Source organism: Miniopterus natalensis, chromosome 15, assembly GCF_054644295.1.
Source record: "Miniopterus natalensis isolate mMinNat1 chromosome 15, mMinNat1.hap1, whole genome shotgun sequence".
Classification (NCBI taxonomy): domain Eukaryota; kingdom Metazoa; phylum Chordata; class Mammalia; order Chiroptera; family Miniopteridae; genus Miniopterus; species Miniopterus natalensis.
The window spans coordinates 30,932,881-30,952,336 of NC_142095.1; the positions used below are offsets into that span (position 1 = coordinate 30,932,881).

At 40.3% G+C, this 19,456-nt stretch overlaps 1 protein-coding gene across 1 annotated transcript in view; it reads right to left on the reverse strand.

Moving 5' to 3' along the window:
- TSEN2 (tRNA splicing endonuclease subunit 2) overlaps positions 1-19,456 on the reverse strand; it is a 35,312-nt gene that overhangs the window by 1,094 nt on the left and 14,762 nt on the right. The window contains exons 5-11 of the mRNA XM_016209909.2: positions 17,212-17,731; positions 16,089-16,166; positions 10,277-10,327; positions 7,849-7,987; positions 2,095-2,131; positions 1,278-1,389; positions 145-234 (exon numbers count right to left, since the gene is read on the reverse strand). Of these exons, the coding sequence (XP_016065395.2) occupies positions 145-234; positions 1,278-1,389; positions 2,095-2,131; positions 7,849-7,987; positions 10,277-10,327; positions 16,089-16,166; positions 17,212-17,731 (1,027 nt within the window). The remainder of the gene's footprint in view (positions 1-144; positions 235-1,277; positions 1,390-2,094; positions 2,132-7,848; positions 7,988-10,276; positions 10,328-16,088; positions 16,167-17,211; positions 17,732-19,456) is intronic.

Consider the following 19,456-nt stretch of genomic DNA (forward strand, 5'->3'; position numbering starts at 1 on the left):
GTTTAGCAGGGAAAGGCTCGAGAAGACCTTCTTTACCAAGGCAAGATGGTTTTCACTTGTTTTCTTGAGAGCACATGTTCAAGAGGACACAACACAATGGAAAGAATCTTTGGGATAACATGAATTATCTCTGAGCTTACGCACCTGAACTTTAATTCTTTTCATACATTCTGGTGACTCCATTTCTTTGTCAGTCATGGTAGAAGGTTTAATCAAATAGCACAGCATGAGTTCCTATTGAGAAATGAAAAACAATCTCCATATCCCACAAAATAAGAGTATAAATCTGGGTGTGTCAGCAGGAAATGCAGACAATCTCCATTCCTGCCCACTGTGTGCCCCTGGGAACATCATAGCTGGGCTCACACTCTAGACTAAGGAACTGCCATTTAGACACTGTTGACATGTCAAGAGAATGCAAATAAAGTAGATATACTGGTTATAAACATATAATTTAAAATATTAAATATATGCTAGAAGTCTCAAAAAGTGGGCATAAAAACACTAGAAACAGTAGCTAAAGCCTAAGCAACTTAACTGGCACTCAAGACAGCTGTTGCCTGGCCCCTCTGGATCCAGTCTCAGCTCCCACACCTCCAGCAGCAGTGGGACAGAGAGGGAGGGGGCCCACAATTCATTTTAGTTAGCAAATTACTGAATCACAGAGAACACTCAAAGCTTTCATCCTTTATAGTCCTGGTGACTTCCCTCCTATCTTGATGGCAGCAGGAAACAGAACATAGCCAGGCAGTTAGCAGGCTCTGGGTTGAATCCCAGTTCTGCATTTGAGCTGCATGATCATGGGTTTCTCACTCAACATCTCTGACCCTTCAATTCCTTGCTCTTAGGATGAAGATAATAAATGGGTGGTGAGAAAACATGTAAAGTGTTTAGCAATAAATATTCCCTTCCTGCCTTTTCAAGAGATCTGCGAACTTTGGAAAGAAATGTGTCAATGTTTGGATTCCTTTGTGAATGTGTGGGTGAATTTTGAGCAGGTACTGGCTGTGCTTACCAAGGGCACCCAAAGAAGAAAGGCAATGCCCACCAACATCAACCACTACAGGAAACTTCAAAGCTCAACTCCTGGTGCTTAGTACCAATTGGTGGTGGGAGGGGACATGAGAGGAAGAGAGCTTCTAGCCCAATCTTCCAGAACTTCACTGGTAGAAACACCTTGAAGTTTCTACAAATGACTTTTCTATTTCTACTACATTAAAAAAAAAAAAAAAAGCAACCATTTAAGTGATAGGTAGTGCCAGAGCTGATGTTGTTACCTTGGAGACATTTACTGAAACTCTGCTCAAAGTAGCCAGTGACTTCCAACTGAAAGGTCTTCGAAGACAGCCCTCAAAATGGTCATCGACTAACTCAGTAATGACAGAGTAACTGAAAAACACACAAAAGGTATTTTAAAGTACTGTTTGTCCTACCAAGAACAAAGAAACAGAAAAAATAAAATGTACATCATCTGATCCTAAATTCCCCTAGACTGCTGAGAAAATATTAATGAAAAACTCATACTTTATGTTATAAAATTTTAGACTGATTTCAACATGTATAAGAAAGGAATAGAAATATTCTTCTGCCTGGCCTGTGGTTGAGCATCGAGCTATGAACCAGAAGATGGAGGTTCGATTCCCGGTCAGGGCACACACCTGGATTGTGGGCTCGATCCCTAGAAGGGGGGGTGCAGGAGGCAGACTCTCTCTCATCATTGATGTTTCTCTCTCCCTCCCCCTTTCTTTCTGAAATCAAAAACATAAAAATTTTTTTAAAAAAGAAATATTTCTCCCAATATGAAAGCTGAGAATTCACTCAACTGTTTAGATACTAATGTTCATTGATATTAAGATGAACAGTTACTACACAGATTAACTGAATGTTTAATACTAAAAGACAGATTATCATAACCTATTTATTATTTTATATATAATGTAACAACGCTGGTGTGTCAAAAGGCACAGACAGTACTTATCGTTATCAGGCCAATAGGAACATGACTAATTGTTTCTGTGGCACTGAAAATTAAAGTGGAGGCCAAAAATTTCATATCCCTTTAAGCCATTAACTTATTTAAAAATCACTCCAAACCTTGCATGGTAAAATGGAGGTCCTTTTCGATACAGCACTGCAAAGAAAAAGAAAGAAAATGTATAACCACCCGAAATAAAAATCTTATTTTATTACTTAAGTTTTTTCTTCTCCACAGAGACATAAACACCCAATTATCCGTATGTGGGTAATCTGCAATATGCCCTGTAGTCTATTTTTAAAACCCAAACTGTTTTTCCCCCTGGGACAAAATGCAATTAGTAAAGCAAGTCTGTTGCCAAGACCCTAAAACCCTCCTCCCACCCTCACCCCCACCCCACAAATGAATTCCAAAGTCAAGTACAAGTGATTCTTGTCTTGCTGCTTCTCTTATACTCTCTGGGTTCAGAGCTTAAAAGTGTATCAAGAATGTGAAGTTTGTGTAAAGTGGAGGAACATTTTGTTATTCATGTTGAATCAATGTAATTCAAAGTGTCTGAGCTAATTTGGCCAGGTACTGATTTAGGTGTTGGTGCTAGAGATGAATAAGGCTCATGCCTATTTTTAAAAAAATTCAAAGTCAAGTGGGGAAAAGAAAGTACATAACCGTACACACCACTCAGAGACCGGTCTGTCCTACTACAGGAGTCCTCCCACTTATGCATGAAGGATATGTTCCAAGACCCCCAGTGGATGCCTGAAACTGTAGACAGTACTAAACATTTCTACATGTTTTTTCTTATACATACATACCTATATTAAAGTTTAATTTATAAATTAGGCACAGTAAGAGATTAATGACAATAACTAATAATAAAATAGAACCATTATAATGGCTTTGGGCCATTATTAAGGTAAAATAAGTGTTACTTGAACACAAGCACTGCGATATCCCAACAGTTAGTCTGATAACCTAGACAGCTACTAAGTGACTAATGGATGGGGATCATCTACAGCATGGAGATGCTAGACAAAGGAATGATTCACACTTTGGGTGGGATGGAGCGGGACAGGAAGAGACTTTATCATGCTACTCAGAATGATAACTTAAAACTTATGAATTGTTTATTTCTGGAAATTTCCATTTAATATTTTTAGACTAACAATGACCACACATAACTGAAACCAAGAAAAGTGAAAGATTGGATAATTCAGTCTGTGGCAGTCAAGAGCTGCTGCCGAAAGCATGAAGCTAGGGACTCTGCCATGTGGTCCCTGGAACTGAACAGGGAACCCTTCAGAGGCACAGCCTATGGCAGGAAGGAGAACACCACACACCTCCCAGAAGAATAAAGATTAAATAAAACGAGAGCAGAAAAGCACCAAGGCAAGAAGCCTGGTTGCCAAAGGAGCCAGCAGTCACGGGAACCTCTGGGTGGGAATGTGAAGAAAGGCTCCCCTTGGTTTCTAGTCTCCCTTCACCAGTGGGTGATCAAGGTCAACCAGCTCCACAGCTGCACTTGATTTGAGATCCCTATCACTTGTTCCAAATACTGCTCCTGGAATGAAATGTGATTGACAAGATTTATTCAAGGAAGAGTTTCTCTGATAAGATGTGAATTTCATAATGGCCCTTTGTCATGAGTCATTAGCTCTGTAAGCAGAAACAACTGTTAAGAGAATGTCCTGGATTTAACCCATGTTGGCAGATCCAAGGTACATGTGATTAGGTCACCAGCCTTCAAAACTAAAATAATATTGTTAAAAACCAGTGGCACTGAGCAGCTGTGCCTGGAGAAGGTAGTTTAGGAAGCCGTTCCTCCCGTTCCAGGCTCGCACCGCTTGTGAACTCTTGCTAAGCAGGAACTGGGAAGACACTGTCATGTGGCTGCTGGGCCAGAGGCCTGGTCTCACACTAATTACACAGGCAGCTCCAAGTGCATGATATGCCCCAGCTGTGGCAGGGGCCTCCGGGGAGTTGGGAAATAGCAGCTGATTTTTTTTTTTTCTTTTCAGAAAATCTGTCTGCTTGTTCATTCCTTCATTCATCCTTATAAGGCAGTTTATTTTTAAATTAGGAAAATTCTCTCTACTCAACATCCACAAATATGGCTTGAATACTGAAAATACGTAAGGCAGACTTAGAAGGCACTCAACAAAGGTCTCATTCCCCTGAAGCTCATCTTTTTTTTTTTTTTTTTAATTTTTATTTATTTTATATCTTTATTGCTTTCAGAGAGAGGAAAGGAGAGGGAGAGAGAGAGATAGAAACATCAATGATGAGAGAGTCATTGATCGAGCTCGCAACCCGGGCATGTGCCCTGACCGGGAATCGAACCCCGATCGCCTGGATGCCAGGTCGACGCTAACCGCTGAGCTACGCCTGGCTGGGCTGAAGCTCATTTTTAATTAAAGATGTTTTTTAAAAACAAGGTATTGTTATCCATGTGATATGATGAGCAAATGAAAGCTCAGAGAGAAGAAATTTGCCTGAGGTCACACACTCACATACCTCATAGGAGTATAAAGATTAAATAAGAAGTAGAGCCAGCTGTGAACCCAAAGAGTACTCTTTCCATCACCCCATGCCATCTCTTAAATGTTTTTTTTTAAAAATTGATTTTGGGGAGAAAGAAAGGGAGAGGGAGAGAGAGTGAAACATGGATGAGAGAGAAACATCATCCATCTCCTGCCTCTTGCACGCCCTGACTGGGAATCGAATCAGTGACCTCATGGTGCATGGGTCGACAACTCAACCACTGAACCACACCGGCCAGGCTCATGCCACCTCTTAATGCATCACTGTAGCCTTACCCACTGGAAAAATCTACTCAAATTTCACCCATACAATGAGAAAGTTGGAGAAGACCTAACAAGCATTTGCACTGAGTGGCAATTCTTTTTTTTTTAACCCTCACCTGATGATATGATTTTATTGATTTGAGAGAGAGAGAGAGAGAAACATTTATGTGAGAGAGAAACATTAATCAGTTGCCTCCCATATTCACCCGACTACAGATCAATCCCGCAACCTGGGTATGTGCCCTGACTGGGAATGGAACTCTTGACCTTTCAGTGTGGGGGACGATGCTCCAACCAACTGAGTCACACTGGTCAGGGCCTGAGAGGCTATCCTTACAGGAACATGAAAAGAAGAACAGGGCAGGAAGCCAATGAGGAAAAATGAAACTGGCATGTCACTTATTTAAGCTACATGACCTGTGGCCAACACAATTATCTGGAAACCTAGCAAACTAATCTCAGGCTAATCCTAATCATTTGTAAAGGTAAGTCTGAGTTAGGATATCTGTACTGAAATGCAGGCATGGAAGAAACAAAATAAACCATTTATCTTAGAGAGAGGGGTGATACCTAACCTTTATTTTAAATTGCTCACAATCTACAAACATAGTATTTTGAGTAAAATTTCAGGGGGTACAAGGGGCCCCTTGAAGACTATCCTATAAGTCTAGGTAAAGCACACTCAATTTTAGAGCATTTAAAGATTTAAAAGCTTGAATTGGCTTTCTTGGGTACTTAAGGCTCAAAAATATATGGAACAAGTAAGTAACAGAGCCCAAAAGACCTCAAGGGCCATGACTTCTCAGAAGGCCTCTCGAATACATTGAAATGTTTGTTTTAACCTCAGTAACAATTCTGAAAAGCATCCAGGAAGCACCCTCACTTGGCAGATGAGGAAACGAGTTTGGGGACTTACTGAAGGAGTGACACTAGTGTGGATCATATTCACTCACCCAGGCCTGTGGCCTTAGGTTCCAGTTACATATTGATGACTCCACATTTGTATCTCAGTGGTCTCCTGTGCTCCAGAACTATCTTCGCAGTATCTCCAGTGTGCTTACTTAATACATCCAAAACATTAAGCCAAATATCTAGGCACTATCCCTGATTCCTCTCTTACCCACAAGTCTCGCATCCACTCCATCTGCAGGGCTGGCTGGGCTCAGCTTCCCTAACTAGTCACTCTGCTTCCATTTTTGCCCTCCAGCAGTCTATTAGTAAGAGAGCAGAGGGTCTTGTTATATTAAATCATTAAATTTAAGTCACTCCCTTGCTCTAAATCTCCTAAGACATCCAATCAGCAGAATAACATCCAAAGTCTCTGCCAGGCCCTATGTGACCTGGCCCCAGCCTCAGACCTCACTTATTGTCACTCTTCCCTGGATCTCTAAGTTCTAGACACACTGTCTTTCTGTTGTTCCTGTGACCTGCCAAGCTTGTTCCTGCTTCAGGGCTTTGCACTTTCTGTTTTCACTTTACCTATCATTTTCTTCCCCAAATTCTCAAATGACCTGCTCCCTCACTATGGTCACATATTTTCAGAGAGTGCTTTCCTGTCCCCTTTACTAACTTCCTATATTCTCCCTTTACTCTGTTCTGTTTTTCTCATAGTACCTATCAGCACCTGAGACTGCATCATGTACGTATCTGTTTGCTTGACTGTCTTCCCCTCCAGAAAGTAAGCTGCCCCATTAAGGTGGCTGTGTGTCTGCCTTACTTACCTTGGCATTCTTGGCACCTAGAAAGACCTGGCCCATAGGAGACCACAGCAACTCTGTTGAATTAAGTGCTCACCTAGCTAAGACTCCTCACTTTAAGTAAGGATCAGTGGAGGAAGAACTGTGTAAAAGTTTCTAAGAGTCTGGGGTTCAAAATTCAAAGTCCAGCTCTATAAGTTACTGGCCCTGAAAACTGTTCAGGGCAAATGACCCGTTCTCCTAAAACGGCAGTCTCCCTCAGAAAAACAGGGGGAACAAGTATCTCCTGCACAGGACTACTGTACGGACTGAATGAGATAATGAATGGAAAACACTACAGCCCTGGGCAGTCTTGCTCAGTGGTTAGAGAGTTGGCCCGAGGACTGACGGGTCCCCCGGTTTGATTCCAGCCAAGGGCATGTACCTTGGCTGCAGGCTTGAACCCTTGCCCTGGTTGGGGCCTGTGCTGGAGGGAACCAATCGATATCTCTCTCTCATGGACGTCTCTCTCTCTCCCCCTTCCACTCTCTCTGGAAAGCAATGGAAAAAAAATCCTCGGGTAAGGATTAAAATAAATAAATAAATAAAAGTAAAAACACTTAGTACAATGCTTGGTATATACTAAATGCTCAATAAATGAGAGCTGTAATTACCATTACAATGATTATTCTCATTTGCGAGGGGAGGCAACTGAGGCCCAGAGGACAAGGAACTGCCCAATATCACATGATCACATGGCTAATGAGAGGTGGCGGTGGGAGGGTGCTGTAAAACTCTTTTCTTTTTTGTTTTTAAATATGAGTGGCTACTATGTACCAGACATTTTTATTTTTGAAAATATATCTTTATTGATTTCAGAGAGAGGAAGGAAGGAAGAGAGAAAGAGAGAGAGAGAAAGAGAGAGAAAAACATCAATGATGAGAGAGTCACTGATCGGCTGCCTCCTGCACACCCCCTACTGGTTATTGAGCCTGAAACCCAGGCATGTGCCCTGACAGGGAATCGAATCGAGATCTCCTGGATCATACAGAGGTTGATGCTCAACTGCTGAGACACACCGGCCAGGCTACAGAACTACTCTTTCTAAGATTCCAGGGCAGATGAGAGGAAAAGCCTGAATTGGGACTGCAAGCTTCTACTCCTGGGCTTTTCTCCTAGATTACCTTTTCATTCATTCTGGACATACCCTAAATCTAATCCAAATATCCAATATTCTTCCCTAAACCCAATCCAAATATCCACTATCCTTACCTAACCCAGAAGGAAGAACTTCTTAGCAAAGATCAGCAACAGCACATATAATCAAATCTGATTTTCATCCTAGGATCTGATGCAAACCTTGGTTCTCACACCTACCAAGCCATGAATTACTTACATAAATCTGTTCCGTACTTAAGTCCCACTTTGGGCACCCAGCCCTTGCTTCGGAAGTAATGATATGCCATGTAGGTAGTCTTGAATGTGGGCTGAACCACGGTGAAAACTTTCCAGAGTTTTACAATTGTTAAAGGCTCCTAAAGTTATTGAACAAAAATAGGCATTATTATGTTGTACTCCTCCTTCAGCCAGTGAATCAACATCTGTAAGTGTGAAGCTGAAGCAGTGACTAAAATAAACCCGGTACCCATCACAGAGGGATTTAACTAGATCTAGACCTGTGCTGTCCAATGATGTGCCTGGACTGAGACGTGCTACACGTGTAAAATATACGGAATTTCAAATCTTAATATATATATACAAAAAACTATCTCAATAATTTCAGATATGTTGGGTTAAATAAACTATGTAATACATTATAAATTAATTTCACCTGACTTTTTTTTTTAAAAAAAGACCTTTAAATGTGGCTACCAGAAAATTTTAGATTATACACATGGCTCCTGTCTGAGGTTCCCATTACATTTCCAGTGGACAGCACTGCTCTAAAGGACTTGGGAAAGGCTGCCCTGAGATAGTGACATTTGAGATGAGAAAGAAGTAGCCAAGTGAAAGGGGGTGGTGGAGGGCTCAGGAGGAGGTGGTGGTGGAGGCTGGGGAAGAACATTCTGGGCAGAGGAAAGAGTGTGTGCCTAGGTGCTCAAATGTAACAAGTCCACAAGGGAAGCATGTTCCAAAAGACCCTAAAGAATAGCTAATGTATGTCAGGCCATGCTCAGAAAAGCCACAAATAATTTTGTAAAAGCTTTAAAAATATGCTCCATTTAGTTTTGGAACTAGAGGATTTGTTATCTGATGGCACAAATTAATAATCCACTGCTTATAAGAGAATTTTGTTTCTAATGTAGGACTTGAAAAGACAGACTGGTTCGGTTCAGAGAACATTTTGATGTATCAATACAAAAAAATACAACAAAAACTAGGTAAGTTTGGAAAATTTTCTGCTTCATTTCAGTGCTTAGTAAAATGGTCAATTCTTCAGTTGGTTTAGGGTTCAGTCACTAGAAAAGATTTGCTCAGTTGGCTCAGATGAAGATTTTAATACCATAAATATGAGTTAGAGTTGTGGCTTTTTTTCTTCTTTCTTTTACTTTTCTGGAGTTGTTCCTAAAGTGGAAGCTCCATATGTGTGTGGCCTTCAAATCCCACTGCGAGGAAATACTGTACTCAGCTCCTCCTCTGAGAAGCAAGTCTTACAGAGAAGGCTAAACTTCCAATATGGATAGCTCACCATGTTTCAGATTTGAGGTTTCTATGTAACAGCTGGAATATTCTGACAAATTTCAGCTAAGGCCCAGGAGAAGAGGCAGGGTGGGCTAAGAATGGCCACCATCTGGAATAATGAGTCACTCATCAGCCAGACACCCATTTCCAAACCAACGGAATACTCGTGAAAAAGACTTATATAATTAGAATCTGATGATGATAAAATTATGTACTTCCAAGAACGGAATAAAATATGCTTTCTCTGGTCTATTTACAGTTCTGCTTACATTTTTCTTTTTAACTTAAGTTTCATTTTAATTATTTTGAATATGTATTATAATCACATGGTTCAAAATTCAAACAGTAAAAAAAGTGTACAGTGGAGCCTTTGCTGGTGTGGCTCAGTTGGTTGGGTGTCCTGTGCACCGAAAGGTTGCTGGTTCGATTCCCAGTCAGGGCACATGCCTGGGATGGGGGCTCAATCACCAGTAGGAGGCATGTAGGTGGCAGCCAACTGATGTTTCCTCTCACATCAATGTTTCTCTCTCCCTCTCCCTCTCCCTTCCATATTCTCTAAAAAATAAAAAACTATTCTTTAAAAAAAAAAAATGTACCCAGAGCTCCACTTCCTCTACTAGAGGGCAAGTGATGGTATCAACTTCTTATGGGGTGACCTTTCTTCTAAGGGAAGCAAGCTATTGTAAAATCATGGGCTTTGGAGCTACCCTGGCCTTGGGCAACTTATTTAATTTCTCTGAGCCTCAGTTACCTTTTCTATAAAATTCTTACCAGATGGAAGTGAGGATTAGAAGTATTGTATGTAAAGTGCCTAATACACAGGCTAAAGTAGTGCTAAAAGCTGGTAGCTTTTATTTTTGTTGTTATTTTTAGTACTGTCCTGACACAGATTTCCTGGTCATCATGTAAGATACTGCTCTTCTCCTAACCTATGGGAATAAAATTCAACCTAAAAAGGTCAAAGCTGGCTTTTGCCTGAGCAGTTCCAATTCAGGACCAAAAGCTGAACTTAGAGAAGAAGCCAATTCCTGTTTTATTTAGTGAAAGTAGACACATTTGTATTGAAGCAATTGAAATGACTACAATCTGCTTTTAACATCAGGAAAGTTTAAAGTAGAATACACCTAAATAAAACTTCTTACCTTTTCATAGTAAATACTTAGACATCCCAGAGCATAGACCAGGAAGAAGGCCTAAAACAGAGCAAGCAAAAAATGCTCATTAGAAATTATTTCACATTGCTGAGAAATTATTTTATAGATTGATATGTCTTTGCCACAATACAAATTAATGTCCTTGAATCAACATCAAAATGGTCACATATTTTTAACAGAAAGTTTGTATAATTTTTCAAGGATTTAAAAAAATCTAAGAAAATATAAATGTCACAAACTGGTTTAAAATCAGTAATAAACACCCACTTTCACCACTTTTACTCAACATAGTACTGGAAGTCCTAGCCAGAATAATTAGGCAAGAGAAAGAAATTAAAGGCACATAAATTGGAAAAGAAGAGGTAAAACTGTTGCTATTTGCAGATGACATGATATTATAATAGAAAACCCTAAAGAATTCACCAAAAAACTATTTAAGCTAACAAATTCAGCAAAGTTACAATATAAAATACCTATAAAAAAATCTGCTGAGTTTCTATACACTAATAAAGAACTATCAGAAAGAGAAATTTTTTTAAAATCCCATTTACAATTGCATCAAAAGAATAAAATAACTAGGAATAAATTTAATCAAGGAGGTGACTTGGTAAACATTGACAGATATAATCCACATAACAATGTTCCTTGGAATCCTCGATAATTTTTAAGAGAATAAAGTGGTTTGAGAACTATTATAGTTTTACCCAGATCCAAATTTAGAGCTTCTCTGAAGGTGAAGGTAGTTATTTGCTGGTCCCAATCACCGTGGTCCAGCAACCACTTCCTGCCCAGACTTCTGCCAAGGCCTCTCTGCTCTTATTTAGCCCCTTACAGTCTATTTGCCACAGGAGCCAAAGCCATCTTCTCAAAACACGAAGAGGTGGCCCCCATGACTAAAACTCTCCAAAGGGCTTTATTGCATTCTTGCTTCTCACCATCTGTAGCCCCTGTGTCTGACCACCACTCACTCTCTAGCCACCTTGGCTTCACTTCTGTCCCCTGAACACACTAAGCTCGTTTCTGCTTTTGTAATTGCTACTCCTACATCTGGCATAATCTGCCTCAGACTTAAAGGTCACTTCTCAGAGAGGTCTTCCCCAACCACATGGTTTAAGTAACCCCTATCTTGACTGTCTTCTTCAAAAGAGCACTTATTTTAGTCTGAAAGTATCCTTTTTATATGTGTTTCTACGAATAGAGCGTAAACTCTGTGAGAGCAGGAAGCTACAGAAAAGGAGCTAGCACACTGTGGGCTCTCAATGCCTGTGCTGAAAGAATAAAGAAATAGGTCTCTGGATCCTGCCCTTGGTTTAGGCCCAAACCGCCAGAGCCACCTAGAGCAGGCCGAGCCCTTTCAACTCCTTTCTCCTCAGTGTGGACAGTACTGTTGACAGCCTTCCTGGTGTCCTACAATCTTATTTTGACCTTTCCCTTCCCATGGCGCAATACTTATTAATACAGAATACTTTTTTTTCTCAGATGGACACCTATGGTAGCCAAAAGATGCAATGGAAAAGAAAGTTGGTTCCTCAAACAGCCAACTCCTTTTTTTCCTTTCATTTTCTCACTTCTTGGTTCAGAATGGTATAACAGGAAGAATGAACTTTGAGATATGACAGATCTAGGATGGAATCTTCATTAGTGGCCAGGGCCTTGGAAGTCTCACTTAAACTCTCCTACCTCACCTATAAAATGGATTAATAATGCCTTCTTAAAGATTTAATGAGATTAAATCTCATAAAGATTTAAAAGGCCATGAAATCTAATTGCTCGATTCATTTTAGTTTCGCTCCCTTTCTAAAAATCATTTAGATATTTTAATCTGGGAAAGTTCAATCCAATTGTTGCCTAGCAAGAAATGCCTGCCTGCTATCAGTTAGAAGTTAAGTTCTTCAGAAACTTTCCATTATTTGCAAACATATATTTCCCTAAGAACTGATGAAACCAATGCCTCATTTTAACTGGCCTTAGATGGCTTTATGAATCAATGCAAACTGCTCTTAGGCACTTGTTACAGATGGAGAGGATCTCAATTCAACTGAATTTATTTTATTTAGAATTAAAGCATCAGTAGACTGGGGAGGTCTGTGGAGGCTGGCGATTATGTCCCTTGAGATCTCATTGATAAGTTTTTGCTTTGACAGTACTAATAAGATAGAGGGATGAATTTAACAATGATTTTGATGTCATATCACTAAATCTTCTTAGGGCCCAAATCATTATAACAGAAAAATAGCTCTCAGTAACAGACCTCTAAGAAGCAGATCTTTAAGTCAGCTGTTGTACTACCATTCTCAGTCCCTAAAAAGAACTGCTCTGAGTCACCACAGCAGGGCTGCTTGTGTTCCTTATAGACATTTACGAAAATACATTACACTGTGCAAGTGGTGCACCAAACACCAGTGATTCTTTCAAAGGCAATCTGCCAAACAGAACTGAGAAGCAGAGCCAGGTTTAACTGCGTGCTCCTTGAAAACTTCTACAACACATCTCTGGAATGTTCTCAGGAGCCAAGCAGCTTCCAAGAATACAGAGCAATCTCATCTGCTATCTCCTATTACTCTTCCCTTTCTTCAGGGAGTATTTGGGGGGAGGCTTTTTTTCATTAAAAGCAGCAACCGGCCAGCCTCCTGAAACAGTAAGGTTGAACCCCCAGGTTCTACACCTGATGCTCTCTCCAGCCCTACTGCTGCTGCCTACTGGAGCTGAGAGCTGGGAGGGTCTTCATGGCCTCAGCTCTCCAGCCCACACTCATACTTATGCCAACTCTAGTCCCTGCTACTCCCCTACATCACTGCCTGCAATGGCCTGGTGCCACCATGACCAGGTCACACCCCTACCCATAGATATGCCAGCCACAATCTAGCCATCCTGTGTTGTGTTGCCACTTCCAGGACTGAGCTGCATGAGAGTCTGTGCTGTCCCCTGAGTCCATCTGGCAATCCCTATTTATCCTTTAACATCTGCAGATATCACCAACTCTGTAAAGTCTTTCCAGCTAGTGCATGTGCCTTTGGACTCCAGAAGTTCCTGTGAAAATTCCATACCTCGTACATATCCATTTAACAAAAAATTTTTAAGCACCTAATAAATGTCAGGCATTGGGTACAAGGACACAAGAGAAGGAACACTAGGACAATACATATATATCACACTGTGCTTATCACATAGAATTGTAATTATTTTGGGGCTATCTCTATGATCAGAGCCATATTCTATTTATTTCTGTATTATTAGCACTTAGCCCAGCACCTGGGACATAGTAAATACCCAGTGAATATTTTTGCAAAATACTGATTGCATATACCTGAAACTGAAGAGAAAGAATGAAAATACATACAGAACAGAAAGCACTATATGTTATACAGAGATCACATTTTTTAAATAATTTTTTTAAATCCTTACCCGAGGATATGTTTTTATTGATTTAAGAGAGAAAGGGAAGGGGAGAGGGAAACATCGATGTGAGAGAGAAACACAGATTGGCTGCGTCCTGCCACGGCCAGGATTAAACCGAAACCTAGGCTGGTCTGCCCTGAATGGGAATCAAGCCTCTTGATTTCTGGTTGAGGCTCCAACTGTGTCACCGGGCCAGGGCAGGAAATCACATTTTAGAATAAACAATTTTCTGCCCAGCTGGGCGTGGCTCAGCGGTTAAGCATCGACCGAGGATCCAAGCGATTGGGGTTCGATTCCTGGTAAAGGCACATGCTTGGGTTGTGGGCTTGATCAATGACTCTCTCATCATTGATGTTTCTGTCTCTCTCCCTCTCCTTTCCTCTCTCTGAAATCAATAAAGATATATTTAAAAAAAAAACACAAAAAACCAAAAAATTTTCTTACAAATATCACAGATTTACACTTGTTGGATTCATGCTGTTAAAAAATAATTTTTTATTAATATAATATTATATACCAACTATACTTAAATTTAAAAAAATATTGCTTGTGCCTTGGCCAGTGTGACTCGGTTGGAGCACTGTCCCATGCACCGAAGGATTGAGGGTTCGATTCCCAGTCAGGGCACATACCCAGGCTTTAGATTAGATCCCTGGTCAGGGTGTGTACAGGAGGCAACCGATTGATGTTTCTCTCTCTCTCCCTTCTTCTCTCTCTAAAATCAATAAAAGTACATTCTCGGGTGAGGAGTAAAAAAAATGCTGATTGTGAAAGAAAGAGTTCCAATTAGCTACTAAATAGCGTTTCTAAGGAACTAAATGATGATGATAATGACAAGAACAGCAGGTGCTAACACTTACTGAGTATTTACTATATACCAGGCACTGTGCTGAACCCATTACATGAGTGATTTAATTTCCAGAACATCTTATAAAAAAGGTGCTATATTCGGCTTTTACAGAAGAAAGCTGAGACTCAGAGAGGTCAAAGACCTGGAGAACAGGCATACACAGTCTGACCAACAGGGAGTATTCTACACGTGTGCTATCCAGTACAGTAGTCACATGCGGCTGTTGAATGTTTTAAATGCAGGTGACATGACGGAGAAACAGAATTTTGAATTTTGTTCAGCTTTAATTAGTTTAAATTAAATAGCCACACACAGCTAGTGTCTACTGTATTCAACAGTAGACTAAGCTGTCTCATTTGTAAAATGAAATGAAGTAAATAATTCGAAACATCCTTTCCTACTCTGAAAGTCTGTTCTTTGTACCACTGGCTTCACTGCAAGGAAGGAAGTGCAGACCAGGAGATCAAGAGGCTATGGAAACACAATTACTTCTCTGTGAACACATCTATGAAATGACCCACGTGGGTGCATTTAACAAGCACTCCTTGACACCTACATATACTCCAAGAACTGTGCCAGGCACTGCAGAAGGGATCTAAGACAGGCTGGAGTGCTCCTGGAGAGGAGACACACCCATGGAAATGAGCCTGAGGAAGGGGTGCTACCCTCAAGGGCAGAAAGGACATTTCTGTGTACAGTATAAATGTAAGCAAAAAAGGAAGGACTGAATGTTACATGAACACAGGCTAGAGGAACTCCAAATCAGAGGAAAAACATGATGCAGTTGTTTAGTCAACTTTTGAGAAAGCAGCTATGTCTTAAATAAAGAGAGCAAGTATTGGTAGTTCTGCAGAAGGAAATACCTAAAGTGCCTTTAATAATTATCAGTCTTTACATAACTTGAAGTACGCATCACAGCTTACTAAAAGTTGGTGAAATTCCACAAATACACTAAAAATCACTGAACTGTACACTTTAAATGGGTGAATGGTATGGTATGTGAAGTCTATCTCAACAACCTTTTTTTAGGACTTGGTAAAAACTAGTAACATAATATTTGGCCAACCTGAAACCTTGATGAAAAGAAGTGCTTAGCCTTGGCCAGGTAGCTCAGCTGGTTAGAGCATCATCCCGATATGCCAAAATTGTGGGTTCAATCTCTGGTCAGTGCACATATAAGAATCAACCAATGAAGGCATAAATACGTTGAACAACAAATTAATGTCTCTCTCTCTCTCTCTCTTTCAAATCAATCAAACAATAAATTTTTTAAACAAAGAAGTACTTAGACAAACTCCTTGATACCTCTGTGGAATGATATAGGTAAGGTCCCCAAAATGCACATCTTAGAATTGATCAAATGCAGGCTAAGGAATGAAATGTAGGCAGGCCTACTTTGGAAGCTGCCTAGGGTGATCTCAATACCCAATTGTGATATTCAATTACTGAATACTCAGTTACTGAATTACATACAGAACTGCATTTAGAGGTATACAGTGTTGCCCAGTCCCAGAGACCAATAGCTGAAAAGGGAACAAGCTGGAAACATACCTCTTCTAGGCTGAGTTGCAAATACTCGAAGATTCTATATGGATTTCTTCTGCATCTTAGTCTCTTCTTTTGTACCAACTGAAGAAAAAAAGAAAAAACATATAGAACAAATGGGAGCACTACGTTATACAGAGGAAACCGCATTTTAAAATGAACAACTTTCTTATAAATTGCCCAAATTCACATTTGTTGGATTCATACTGTTAAAAAGTAACTTTTTATTACTTATATGGAAAAGGTTGCTTTTCTACTATTAACATTTTATTTCTTTTTGACCCGTGAATATTCCCATAGTAATCATTTTGTTGGTTGATTTTACGTGCTTTTTTTCACAGTACCTCACAAGCATGTGTCTAGGTTCTTAATGAGACATCATAAACCTCATTCAAAAGGTTAGATAAGCCCGGCTGGTGTTGTTCAGTGATTGTCGACCCATGAACCAGGAGGTCATGGTTCAATTCCTGGTCAGGGCACATGCCTGGGTTGCGGCTAAATCCCCAGTATGGGGCGTGCAGGAGGCAGCTGACTGATGATGTTTCTCTCATCAATGTTTCTCTCTCTCCCTCCCTCCATTCCTCTCTCTAAAAGTCAATAAAAACATATATTTTTAAAAAAGGTTAGATAATATTTCTCCAAGTGGGTGTTTCACATACCACTTAGCCATTAGATTGTTTCTCATTTTCAGCTATTACAGACAATTCTAGGGTAACTCTGACAGTGCATCCTTTAATGAAGTGGCTGTTCATCTGCTTCCCATGTGACGGCTGACTTCTATATGCAGGACCCGCCCCTTGGCTGTGCTCCAGACTATGTGCAATCACCACTACATTTCTTTTCCTCCTTGAACCTGCTTTAATTTATACATTTAAAAAAAGTTATTCACAAACTTCAAGGTTTTAGCTGAAACAGCCCTCACAACTACTCAGACACCAGGGCAGGACCCAGTGCCTGCTGGTAACCTTGGAGTGTCTGCAGTGTGGTGTCCTGTCCACCTCTCTCATAAGCTGGGTGCTTAATATGGGCCTGCTACCAGTTCCAAGCAAGGGACATCCAATTAGCCAACATCTCCTATGGGCCACAAACAGATGGCTTTGGAGGAAGTGATTCATTTTCTTCTACTTACTTCCTTGTTTAGGGCATCTTCCTTCTCACTCCCATCACACACAACTTCCTCCACCAGCACATACTCATCATCAGGCCCTCTCTCTCTGGCACAGACGAGACCCGCTGGTTGGCTGCTGTCCGGAGTGTCACACTGGGGGAGGAGAACATCTTGTTTGCTACAATGGACTTGGGGCAGAGGCACAGTGCCCTCTAACAGGTGTTCATCCAAGCCATTTGCAGTTAGTGGGTCATGCCCAGAGCCTTCCTGCAGGCAGTGTGATGGCTTGCTGGGATCCTCCATATCGTCTGACTTTCCTGAGTCCCCATTCATCACAGACAGTTTCTCTCTATCTGCTGTGGCTTCCATGTTGGAAACTATTTCAGAGTTCAGTTCATCATGCAATGGAACCTTTTCGTTCCATTTTATGCAAGGATGCTCAAGTGGTTTTGTGTAATCTTCAAGGATTCTATGCACTGTACTCTCATCCTGCCCCTGTCTTCTCATGAGCTTTGTGGCCCATTCTACACTATGTTGATACCTGCAAAATAGAAATAGTGTTAGTTACAACACTTGAATTTCAGTATTTAAAAGACAACAGAGCACATAAAAAAGATGGGAAGGTAGTATGCCAAAATGTTTGCAGTGGTTTTTCTCAATGGTGGGCTATAGGTAAATGTTTTCTTTATACCTTTCTGCATTTTTTAACTGTTCTGCAATGAGCAAGTATTACTTTTTGTTTGCTTTTATTATAGAGCTTCATTTAACTTGCTGAATTTGAAAAAAAAATTAACCTCAGTTTAACAAAGTATGGAAATGTATGCAAATTTATGCAACCCCCCCACCAAAGTATGCAATTTAAATCTGGTGGAACAAATGATTTTGGTAAATATAAAGAGAAAATGGCCATCCTTTGTCAGAATCTGTATTATTTTCAATTTTAGGCATCATATTTTCAGATATATATCCCATTCATACCATAAAGAGCCCTTGCTTAGTATTAGAAAGCAAAAATGAAAATTTCAATATTTTTCACAGTACTTCCTAATGTCTCCACTACACATGGAAAAAAATGATGATGGTTATGTACATACAGCCAAGCATCCTAATAGAAGTGGCCCCTTTTTCCATAAGAATTTTAAAACTATATTTTAATGAGAAAATACATGCTTAGTCTCTTAAACTTGAAGACAAGCTCTGAACACTTCCCAGTTTCAAAAAGTTACGACAAGACAACAGGGCTCTGCCCCAGTAAAGAAGTGTCAGCACCTAATGATGCTGCTGGGATACGTTCATGGAATGTGAGATCACTGCCACATGTGGAAAATCTAATCAGTGGAAGGAAAAGACACTGTGAAACTCAAGCACTTTGGCCTCTACCTACAGCAATTACTGTAAAAAGCACCTAAGAAAACACATAGCTTCTGAAAAGACAGATGTAATTTCACTCTTCACTTGAGTCCTTTGTCTGTATATGGATGACTGAGTATGTCATAGCTTATAAACTGCTACATCTCACACACAGTTAAACAAGGAAGGTTGCTTCTGCTGCATTTAAAAAAAGAGACCTGTGGCTGCTTAATCCTGATTCATCAGTAGAATCTCCAACCTGCCAACATCCTGTTTATCCTACATGGGGATAAACATGCATTCCTATATATTGGGAACAGTCTCTTGGATATAAAAATTAAAACTTGGCAAGACTTCTTTAACACTGAAGGATGATGCACTGACTACATGTATGGACTCCCCAACACTGCACATTTTGTGTTCAGCCCTGACTCTGTGACTTATAACTGTGTGACAAAGCCAGTTACTTAACTTCTCTGTGCTTCTCAGTTTTTCCACCCATAAAAAGGGGAAAATGGTACTACTGCCTCAGAAGGGTCATGTTATGTACCACTTTTTTTTTTTTAATGTTTTTATTGATTTTAGAGAGAGAGGAATGGAGAGGGAGAGAAACATTGATGAGAGAGAAACACCAATCTGCTGCCTCCTGCATGCCCCCTACTGAGGATTGAGCCTGCAGCCTGGGCATGTGGCCTGATAGGGAATCAAACCAGCAACCTCTTGGTTCATGGGATCACGAAAAAAATGTAGCTGCCCATATAACAGCAAGATGTCTTTCATCTGTATGAAAAGTATGGCCACTGTTGCATGCAGTTAAAAGACCTTTCACTTGAGATATCTAAGAAGAATCTTTGTTCTTCATATCACCTAAAGCTTTATGGGTTCTATGGCTTTATGGGTCTATGAATATTCTTCA